Here is a 12,067-nt window from a genome sequence, read left to right on the forward strand (position 1 = left end):
TATCACAGCCATCCACAACATGAGCACGAGGAGTCTCTACATTTGGTACCGGGGTTGCGCAGACAAGAGCTTCCAAATGCCCCCATAAATGAAAGTCAAGAGGGTTGAGGTCAGAGCGTGGAGCCCATGAAATTGGTCCGTCTCTACCAATCCATCGGTCACCGAATCTGTTGTTGAGAAGCGTACGAACACTTCGACTGAAATGTGCGGGAGCTCCATCGTACATGAACCACATGTTGTGTCATACTTGAAAAGGCACATGTTGTAGCAGCACAGGTAGAGTATCCCGTATGAAATCATGATAACGTGCTCCATTCTGCGTAGGTGGAAGAACATGGGGCCCTATCGAGACATCACCAACAATGCCTGCCCAAACGTTCACAGAAAATCTGTGTTGATGACGCGATTGCACAATTGCGTGCGGATTCTCGTCAGCCCACACACGATGATTGTGAAAATTTACAATTTGATCACGTTGGAATGAAGCCTCATCCGTAAAGAGAACATTTGCACTGAAATGAGGGTTGACACATTGTTGGATGAACCATTCGCAGAAGTGTACCCGTGGAGGCCAATCAGCAGCTGATAGTGCCTGCACACGCTATACGTGGTACGGAAACAACTGGTTCTCCCGTAGCACTCTCCATACAGTGACGTGGTCAACGTTACCTTGTACAGCAGCAACTTCTCTGACGCTGACATTATGGTTATCGTCAACTGCACGAAGAATTGCCTCGTCCATTGGAGGTGTCCTCGTTGTTGTAGGTCTTCCCCAGCCGCGAGTCATAGGCTGGAATGTTCCGTGCTCCCTAACACGCCGATTAATTGCTTCGAACGTCTTCCTGTCGGGACACCTTCGTCCTGGAAATCTGTCTCGATACAAACGTACCGCGCCACGGCTATTGCCCCGTGCTAATCCATACATCAAATGAGCATCTGCCAACTCCTCATTTGTAAACATTGCACTGGCTGCAGAACCACGCTCGTGATGAACACTAACCTGTTGATGCTATGTACTGATGTGCTTGATGCTAGTACTGTAGAGCAATGAGTCGCATGTCAACACCAGCACCGAAGTCATTACCTTCCTTCAATTGGGCCAACTGGCGCTGAATCGAGGAAGTACAGTACGTACTGACGAAACTAAAATGAGCTCTAACATGGAAATTGAGCGTTTCCGGACACATGTCAACATAAACATCTTTTCTTTAGTTTGTGTGTGAGGAATGTTTCCTGAAAGTTTGGCCGTACCTTTTTGTAACACTCTGTGTACTGAAAATAATAAGTGTGTCTTTTCATGGTGGATGAAACCGGTAATAAAAAAAATAGCTACGCACATGTCGCCAATGTAGCCAAACAGTAACCCCAGGGCCACTCCAATAATCTGTGAGTAGAAGAAGACGTCATTGACGGCCTGCCGGTTGTCGCAGACCCAGTTCATCTGTGACGTCACCGTCAGGGAGAACCACGTGTCGTCATACTCCCAACCGTGCTGGCACTTCACAGGTTCCCTGCTGCCGCCGAAGTCAGTCACATCACTCCGGTTGTACATCAGGCACTTGCTGAACGAGGCTCCTTCCCTGTAACAAGCAGGACATAACTTAGGGCGTAAAAGAGGAGCCCACAGCTTACTCATGTGACGCGAAAACAGTGATGATGAGGCGCCATACTCCGAGGAAAGTAGGGAAAGATGCAGGAGACCCGCGCTGATGACTAGGTAAGGCGCTAAAGGAGGTGGTTTGCCATTGCCTTCCTCCAACAGTAATGTGGATGAATGATAATGATGAAGACGACACAGCAACACCCAGTCATCTCGAGGCAGGGAAAATCCCTGACCCCGCCGGGCATCGAACCCGGGAGCCCGTGCGCGAGAAGCGAGAACGCTACCGCAAGACCACGAGCTGCGGACCGAAAAGAGTGGAAAAATAAATATACGAAATAATTACATCCAGACAAGAAGAGAGCTTCTTGATACTACTGAAGAACTTTTCGTCGTGTCATATTAACACGCTATTGTTTTGCGACCTACAGTTGTCTGTTTACGCTGTGAAATGCACAAAATGTTCTGAACACCAGTACATGCAAAAATGTAAATTTGGACAGAGATAGGCTCTAGCTTGTGTCCAGCCACTAGCAACTGAACATATTTCCTAAGTACACAAAGTCTCAATATTAATAGTGATTTTTTTTTTCAGTCCTCGTACACGACGTTTCTAAGGGAGCTTAAGAACACGCTTGTAGTAAATGGTCATTCCCCTGTGGTTGAGTTGATGGAGCAGGTTCAAATTCTTCGCAGCGCAAGCAATCGGAGTTCGAATCATAATCGCGGACTAACGCGCCACGAGAAATAGTGCCTTTGCAGTGGGTGCAGTATCAGTTCTTCTGCACGAATGTAGGTATCTGGCTGACGACATGAAATTTCTGACTCGGTATGCGGACAGATGTCTGAGAAAAGTTAGAACAGGAATTACTGGAGCAACAAATGTATTTTATGTACGGACCTAGAAGGGAGATGTTACGTCACGAAGCATCGTTCCAATATACAGGATGGTCCATTGATAGTGACCGGGCCAAATATCTCACGAACTAAGCATCAAAAGAAAAAACTACAAAGAACGATACTCGTCTAGCTTGAAGGGGGAAACCAGATGGCGCTATGGTTGGCCCGCTAGACGGCGCTGCAATAGATCAAACGGATATCAACTGCGTTTTTTAAAATAGGAACCCCCATTTTTTATTACATATTCGTGCAGTACGTAAAGAAATTTGAGTAAACACTCCACTTTTTTCCCTTTGTAATAGTCACAAACGTACAAGTACGTGGTATCACGTAACATTCCACCAGTGCAGACGGTATTTGCTTCGTGATACATTATCCGTGTTAAAATGGACCATTTACCAATTGCGGAAATGGTCGATATGGTGTTGATGTATGGCTATTGTGATCAAAATGCCCAACGGGCATGTGCTATGTATGCTGCTCGGTATCCTAGACTACATCATCCAAGTGTCCGCACCGTTCGGCGGATAGTTACGTTATTTAAGGAAACAGGAAGTGTTCAGCCACATGTGAAACGTCAACCACGACCTGCAACAAATGATGATGCCCAAGTAAGTGTTTTAGCTGCTGTCGCGGATAATCCGCACGTCAGCAACAGACAAATTGCGCGAGAATCGGGAATCTCAAAAACGTCGGTGTTGAGAATGCTACATCAACATCGACTGCACCCGTACCACGTTTCTATGCACCGGGAATTGCATGGCGATACTTTGACCGTCGTGTAGAGTTCTGCCACTGGGCACAAGAGAAATTACGGGACGATGACAGATTCTTTGCACGCGTTCTATTTAGCGACGAAGCGTCACTCATCAACAGCGATAACGTAAACCGGCATAATATGCACTATTGGGCAACGGAAAATCCACGATGGCTGCGACAAGTGGAACATCAGCGACCTTGGCGGGTTAATGTATGGTGCGGCATTATGGGAGGATAATTGGTCCCCATTTTATGAATGACAATCTAAATGGTGCAATGTATGCTGATTTCCTACGTAATGTTCTACCGATGTTGCTACAAGAGGTTGCACTGCATGACAGAATGGCGATGTTCTTCCAACATGATGAATGTCCGGCACATAGCTCGCGTGCGGTGAAGCGGAATTGAATAGTATACTTCATGACAGGTGGATTGGTCGTCGAAGCACCATACCGTGGCCCGCACGTTGACAGGATATGACGTTGCCGGATTTCTTTCTATGGGGAAAGTTGAAGGATATTTGCCATCGTGATCCACCGATAACGCCTGGCAACATGCGTCAGCGCATTGTCAATGCATGTGTCAACATTACGGATGGTGAACTACTCGCTGTTGAGAGGAATGTCGTTACATGTATTGCCAAAAGCATTGAGGTTGATGGACATAATTTTGAGCATTTATTGCATTAATGTGGTATTTACAGGTAATCGCGCTGTAAAAGCATGTGTTCTCAGAAATGACAAGTTCACAAAGGTACATGTATCACCGAAATAAAATGTTCAAACGTACTTGCGTTCTGTATTTTAATCTAAAAAACCTACCTGTTATCAACTGTTCGTCTAAAATTGTGAGGGATACGTCTGTGACTCTTACAGCGCCATCTATCACAAATCGAAAAAAGTGGTCCAAGTAAAACATTCATATTTCTTTACGTACCACAGGAATATGTAATAAAAATAGGGGGTTCCTATTTAAAAATACGCAGTTGACATCCGTTTGACCTATGGCAGCGCCATCTAGCGGGCCAACCATAGCGCCATCTGGTTTCCCCCTTCAAGCTAGACAAGTTTCATTCTTTGTAGTTTTTTCGTTTGACGCTTATTTCGTGAGATATTTGGCCCGGTCACGATCAGTGACCACCCTCTATATCAGACGGTGGAGGTGAAACTTCCTGGCAGATTAAAACTGTGTGCCCGACCGAGACTCGAACTCGGGACCTTTGCCTTTCGCGGGCAAGTGCTCTACCATCTGAGCTACGGAAGCACGACTCACAGCTGTACTTCTGCCAGTATATCGTCTCCTACCTTCCAAACTTTACAGAAGCTAAACCTCATTCTGGAGACGGTGGAGGTGTTCATCAGGCAACAAGTGTTAAATGATCAAACGTTCATTCCGTTCGAAAATGGTGTAAATGATCAACATCAGTATGGGGTTCGACACCCATGGACCCGAAGACACACTTGTATTCATTGTGTCGTGGAAGCAAACTGCCTCCTAAAGGTACATTGGGGAACGTCTTGTCATGCCTGAAATTCAAGGTGGGTCATTCATAAAAGTTGCCGGCTAGAGACTGTCGTGAAGTGTACGTCTTCCTATCACGCTCGAGACGTGATCTGTAGGCGGCAAGCCGGCCGCTGTGGCCGAGCGGTTCTAGGCGCTTCAGTTCGGAACCGCGCTGCAGCTACGGTCGCAGGTTCGAATCCTGCTGCGGGCATGGATGTGTGTGATATCCTTAGGTTGGTTAGGTTTAAGTGGTTCTATGTCTACGGGACTGATGACCTCAGATGTTAAGTCCCTTAGTGCTCAGAGCCATTTGATCCCACTGGGATACAATAAAATGATTAACATCTCGAGCATACAGGATAAGTCTTCCGTCGTTCTTACGGTAATTACTGGATGTATCGGATTGCAATATTCGCTATCTGTTTCTCAATTATTTCATGAATTGTGGTGTATATCGTTCCCTAGCAGTACTGACTACAAACCCCACACGTTATTCCAACCACTTCTTCTTGAGCAGTGAATACTTTTTGCCTGAGTGTTGAGTTACCCCAAAATACACTCCTGGAAATGGAAAAAAGAACGCATTGACACCGGTGTGTCAGACCCACCATACTTGCTCCGGACACTGCGAGAGGGCTGTACAAGCAATGATCGCACGCACGGCACAGCGGACACACCAGGAACCGCGGTTTTGGCCGTCGAATGGCGCTAGCTGCGCAGCATTTGTGCACCGCCGCCGTCAGTGTCAGCCAGTTTGCCGTGGCATACGGAGCTCCATCGCAGTCTTTAACACTGGTAGCATGCCGCGACAGCGTGGACGTGAACCGTATGTGCAGTTGACGGACTTTGAGCGAGGGCGTATAGTGGGCATGCGGGAGGCCGGGTGGACGTACCGCCGAATTGCTCAACACGTGGGGCGTGAGGTCTCCACAGTACATCGATGTTGTCGCCAGTGGTCGGCGGAAGGTGCACGTGCCCGTCGACCTGGGACCGGACCGCAGCGACGCACGGATGCACGCCAAGACCGTAGGATCCTACGCAGTGCCGTAGGGGACCGCACCGCCACTTCCCAGCAAATTAGGGACACTGTTGCTCCTGGGGTATCGGCGAGGACCATTCGCAACCGTCTCCATGAAGCTGGGCTACGGTCCCGCACACCGTTAGGCCGTCTTCCGCTCACGCCCCAACATCGTGCAGCCCGCCTCCAGTGGTGTCGCGACAGGCGTGAATGGAGGGACGAATGGAGACGTGTCGTCTTCAGCGATGAGAGTCGCTTCTGCCTTGGTGCCAATGATGGTCGTATGCGTGTTTGGCGCCGTGCAGGTGAGCGCCACAATCAGGACTGCATACGACCGAGGCACACAGGGCCAACACCCGGCATCATGGTGTGGGGAGCGATCTCCTACACTGGCCGTACACCACTGGTGATCGTCGAGGGGACACTGAATAGTGCATGGTACATCCAAACCGTCATCGAACCCATCGTTCTACCATTCCTAGACCGGCAAGGGAACTTGCTGTTCCAACAGGACAATGCACGTCCGCATGTATCCCGTGCCACCCAACGTGCTCTAGAAGGTGTAAGTCAACTACCCTGGCCAGCAAGATCTCCGGATCTGTCCCCCATTGAGCATGTTTGGGACTGGATGAAGCGTCGTCTCACGCGGTCTGCACGTCCAGCACGAACGCTGGCCCAACTGAGGCGCCAGGTGGAAATGGCATGGCAAGCCGTTCCACAGGACTACATCCAGCATCTCTACGATCGTCCCCATGGGAGAATAGCAGCCTGCATTGCTGCGAAAGGTGGATATACACTGTACTAGTGCCGACATTGTGCATGCTCTGTTGCCTGTGTCTATGTGCCTGTGGTTCTGTCAGTGTGATCATGTGATGTATCTGACCCCAGGAATGTGTCAATAAAGTTTCCCCTTCCTGGGACAATGAATTCACTGTGTTCTTATTTCAATTTCCAGGAGTGTAGTATTCCGTATGACATCACAGAGTGAAGGTATGCAAAGAATATTAGCTAGCTAATTTTTATATCCTCTAACTTAGCAATTATTCTGATAGCACAAGTTGATGAACCTAGTCGCTTTAGGAGATACAAAATATGAATTTTCTAATTAAGATCCTTGTCTAGATGTACACCCAAAAACTTAGTATGCTCTACCCTGGCTACTGACTTCTGCTGATGTGTTATATTTATTGAAGGAACTGTATTCCTTGCAGTAGAAAAGCGGGTGTACTGTGTTTCTTCAAAGCTCAGAGCAAGCCCATTCGCAGAAAACCAATCAATAACTTTTCCAAAGACTATATTAGAAATATTAACGTTAGATTTTAGGATTAAAACAACAGGTTTTATTCCAGTGTAAATGCGATGACAGACCATTTAACTAAGATAAAATATGTGACACATTAATTAATGGACCGTATACAAATTACAATAGTTGTTCACAGAAGAAAATAAACTGAACAATACATATTCGAAAGAGGTGTAATTTACAACAGGGCCTGGCTGGGATTATGAATCTGGTCATTCAGTACTAAGCTTAGGCTGATGGATACATGTTTATTCATTCCAAATTATTTCGAGATAGTTCGTCTTCCTTCCTTTATTTTATCTTAGTTAAATTATCTTACATAGCATTTACACTGAAACAATCCCTCTTGTTTTATTCTTAAACCTAACGTTTACATTTTACATGTCTGGAAATAGAGATACTCTCTAGATGCACTAGTTTAAAATACATGAGGCAACAAAATTTCACTGCAGCACATACTTATCTTTGTACCTGACGGTTGCATAAGAGCCGTTTGTGCAAAAATAATAAATACTGTAGAATTTTACATCGAAGTTGTGTGTGTTCCCATTCATACTGTATAAAACATGCTACCAAGAATCGATCGATGAAAGCTAAAACATTTACTGCTACAAACCTCGGTATGGTGAGGTTCTTCCACTCCTCAACTGAAAGGTTGGAAAGTTCCCTGCCAGGGACGTAGCACCAGTGATCAGGAGTCTGCATAGCCAGGTAGAACATGTTGACGCTCATCAGGTCGAAGCATGAGGCAAAGCAAACGAAGACGATGTTCAGCCTCGTCTGGAACTTCCCCCTGGACCCAATGGCGTCCAGGACCTCTTCGAATGCTGGAGAAGCCTTTGTTTTTGTACTGCATTCATGGATTCCAGTCCTCTCCTGAAAATGAATAACCAAGCAGCGGTGACACGGAAAGGTAGTGAGTCCCCAGGAAAGCAGAAGACATTTGTTTTTTGTTTGTACCGGCTAGCCGGTATAGAATGTGGGCAACAATTTTATGTCTCTATAGAATTATCTAGTTCTGTTTCCAGTGACCAACAGCAGCAAAGTTACAAGTTTCATTGTCGGTAATGAGCCTAATTTATAATTGTACATTGTTTGCTGTGGCAAAAGTAGCTAATTTCTTATGACAAAATGTTAATGAGTTTTATTTATTTATGTCTATGTATAATCACTCAGTCCATCCTGTTTGCTGTCTTCTTTTACAATTACTGTTTTTTTTTCTTTGTTGGATTCAATTCTTATATGCCTGTGACTCACTCATGTCAATATTTGGTGTTTGAGGTATTATTAGCATGTCCAGTAGCTGATGATCGATTGAGGTGGAGCTGTAACGAGGTACGATTTAATGGTAGACTTATGATGGATTCTAGAGGGGGAGAAGTTGCTGCTGGTCAATTTTTCCACTGTCAGGATGCATCAGTTGCATGACATAGTCTTCGTTCGACTCATATACAGCCACGTGTTCTGTATATGATTTAAAGCACTGTCTACTTGCGACTGTTAACGGTAAACCTATCGGTCATCAGTATACTTTTAGACGAACAGGATGCATTTGGGGGAAAAGCAGGATTTTCGCCTTGGCGCCGCGAGGCATTTCAGCGAGACTTGCGGCTGGGGCTACACGGGCCGCGAGACTGTAAGTGTAGTAGCTCTATCTCATAGTTTGTGATTGTATATGGATGAGAATGCAGTCTTTTAGGATGACGATTTCCCCCAGTACTGTGATGCTTTTCTTTCGATCAGCTGTTATAGCTTGTTTTGGCTTTGGTTAGGGCAATTTTTTTTTTAGTACGTGTGTGTAGTGGTGTCTGACGTCAAAAATGGATATGCTATACTCTTGCAGGTAACACACTTTTTTTAAATTCATCTCTGTCCAACACCAGGATCTAGTCAGTTGGACGTTTTTACCCCTAGCTTGTAGGTGTTGGGTAGAGTTTGAGTGTTTCTGTTGCAGGTTTCGAGTGGTATAAATCTTTATTATACTGTGCATACATTTGTGTAATTATGGCGGATCTTTGTGATTAATTACGTAATTAGGATAGATATTTGAGTAACTTTGGTGTGGTATCACGAATTTTTTTCCAGCTGGATAACGCAAGCTTTATGGTATAGTTACTTTTTGCGATTTTAAGCCCTCCTTGTGCAGCGCTATGCATGTTGTTGTTGTTGTGGTCTTCAGTCCTGAGACTGGTTTGATGCAGCTCTCCATGCTACTCTATCCTGTGCAACTTCATCTCCCAGTGCCTACTGCAACCTACATCCTTCTGAATCTGTTTAGTGTATTCATCTCTTCGTCTCCCTCTACGATTTTTACCCTCCACACTGCCCTCCAATACTAAATTGGTGATCCCTTGATGCCTCAGAACATGTCCTACCAACCGATCCCTTCTTCTAGTCAAGTTGTGCCACAAACTTCTCTTCTCCCCAATCCCATTCAATACCTCCTCATTAGTTATATGATCTACCCATCTAATCTTCAGCATTCTTCAGCACCACATTTCGAAAGCTTCTATTCTCTTCTTGTCCAAACTAGTTATCGTCCATGTTTCACTTCCATACATGGCTACGCTACATACAAATACTTTCAGAAACGACTTCCTGACGCTTAAATCTATACCTGATGTTAACAAATTTCTCTTCTTCAGAAACGCTTTCCTTGCCATTGCCAGTCTACATTTTATGTCCTCTCTACTTCAACCATGCGCAATGAATATAGATGTGAAATTAGGACCGATCTTTATAATTAATTAAGTAATTAGGATGGATAATTGAGTCAGCTTGCCAAGCAAAATAAATGAAGTACACTAACTTAACCTTCCTCTACCGCATGTAGACAGTTTCTGTTAGGAGGTGGACTTAGGATTTCCATTCAATAGAATCAGGGTTCAAGTGGCTGGCAAGTTGCATTTTTTTTACTTGCACAGTGTGTTTGTGCGTTGAATTATTTTCAGGTGTTTGAATGCATTATTTCAGTGATCTCTCAACATTCTGCGTGGTGTCTGTTTGCTCTATATCGTGTCTCCCTACCACTTTCGCGCAACGACGCTCTGAGCGTGTTTTTTAGGGAATTGAATAGTTTCAACCTGGGACCTGTTGCTGGTAAGGAGACGTCAGACCACACATGACATGTAGAATTCAGAAGAGTTCGGTGAGACTAGCGATGATATAACCAAATACTTAATGATTTCAGCGTCAGCTCCACTGCACTCCCTGTAAAGGAATCTTAATACTAACTAAATTTAGTGGAAGGGGTTCAAGGCTTCCTATTTTTAGTTAGCTGGTAAAATAACGTCGAAAAAGCAGTTAAGTTTACCATTGGAAATTTTATTCTACTCACAAAACATCGTTCATAAATTGCACTAATGATAAAAGGAAATGTTTTAATACAGGATGGTAACAACCAACTACGTTCAACAAAAGTGTGAACGAATATTCTTTCCAAGTTTTACAATGGATCGAAGGATGACCTATGCCATATCACATCTATAATCTAGGTTTAAATTAAGTTTCACAAAAGAGAAAACTATCAAAATGGTCTACAGTGACCCTCAATTATCTTTAATTACTTATCTAACTTGTCGTAAATTACAGTGGTTGATGTGGCTTCTCAATAACTATATAACAGAGAAATCATCGCGTTTCAGATTTTTACTTCAAGTGGTAAATGTGAACACCATGAGCTTTAATTGACGAACGACACTAGTATTACGCATAAAGGGGGTGTACCAGATGAGACTTCTGCAGTTCTGAGTGAAGCTTTGTGCGCTGTTATGCGGCATCGCGTGCGTTCATTACCTTGTCGGTGTTCGTCAGGGGGCGGTGGACAGCACAACTCCGCTCACCTCGCTGTCTCGGAAGCAACTCTCTCCTAACTTCTCCTTACTACTATTTATCGAAGTTGCTTTAAAAAACTATCTGGCTGTGTTTTCATCTGACCAATCAGGGTCTGAATGTTAACCTTAAGCTCCGCCTACAAAAATTCTGTCTATCCAATGAGAAACGTTATACTTTTCGTGGTGGGGCAATGTTTTTAAAGTTTGCAACGTAACAGAAACGCGAAAAAGTCTCACGCTAAAACTTACAGCTGGTGTGGTCCTTTTAGCGTTATCGTAAGATGTATACTGTACTTCTGGAGGGCTCCAGCTTTTAACACGGGCTGGGGGGTGCTCCTAACGTAACAGAGACGCGAAAAAGTCTCACGCTAAAACTTGCGGGTGGTGTAGCCCTTTTTGTGTTACCGTAAGATCTATACTGTTCTTCTGGAGGGCTCTAGCTTTTAACATTTGCTGGGGGGTGGTCTTGACGTAACAGAGATGCGAAAAAGTCTCACGCTAAAACTTATGGGTGGTGTGGTCCTAGCAGTTAGCTGGCGACGTGGGTGTCCGTCCGTCCCTTATCGTAGTGCCTTCCAGCTTAACACGGTTCTGCTCTCGGCTTCTGTTCTCGTTTCCCCCTCGGAACTGCGTCTGTCTCACGGTGAGAAGGTATGACTTGCATTTAGGCATTCTTGTGTTAGTCTATTGTATTCCATTTGCTCACTCGTTACTCGTATTACTTTGGTTAATTTAATGTCACGATTTATTTGGAGCTATGTGACATACTACTGGATTTGCTTATCATGTCAGGGTTTTCATGGAAGGTGTTGGATTTGCCTGACACCTTACAGATCTACGAGTAGTTTGCATGTCTGCATGGTGTGTACTGGATTATTTGAGTAACTTACGAGTTGTTTGGGTCTCTGCATATCAGCATAATGCATTATTTAAAAGCAGTTTCCAGGTCTGTAAACTGTATATTGTGACCCAAGCACGTCACTGTGAGTGTTTTGCATCAGCATAATAAATAAATAAATTAGGTGAAATCTGTGGCTAAATAAACTGTTCAAAAAATAAATAAAATACCCTCCTTCCTCTCTCCAACATCCCAGAACAGGCTGATCCCTTTTTCACATCAATTCCCCTCCCCCCCCCCCCCTACCTCTAGA

The 12,067-nt window shown here is 44.8% G+C and overlaps 1 protein-coding gene across 1 annotated transcript in view; it reads right to left on the reverse strand.

Moving 5' to 3' along the window:
* The window catches only part of LOC126473669 (solute carrier family 22 member 7-like), a 241,284-nt gene that overhangs the window by 207,711 nt on the left and 21,506 nt on the right, over positions 1-12,067 (reverse strand). The window contains exons 2-3 of the mRNA XM_050100902.1: positions 7,700-7,959; positions 1,338-1,580 (exon numbers count right to left, since the gene is read on the reverse strand). Coding sequence (XP_049956859.1) covers positions 1,338-1,580; positions 7,700-7,959 — 503 coding nt within the window. The remainder of the gene's footprint in view (positions 1-1,337; positions 1,581-7,699; positions 7,960-12,067) is intronic.

Source organism: Schistocerca serialis, chromosome 4, assembly GCF_023864345.2.
Source record: "Schistocerca serialis cubense isolate TAMUIC-IGC-003099 chromosome 4, iqSchSeri2.2, whole genome shotgun sequence".
Taxonomy (NCBI): domain Eukaryota; kingdom Metazoa; phylum Arthropoda; class Insecta; order Orthoptera; family Acrididae; genus Schistocerca; species Schistocerca serialis.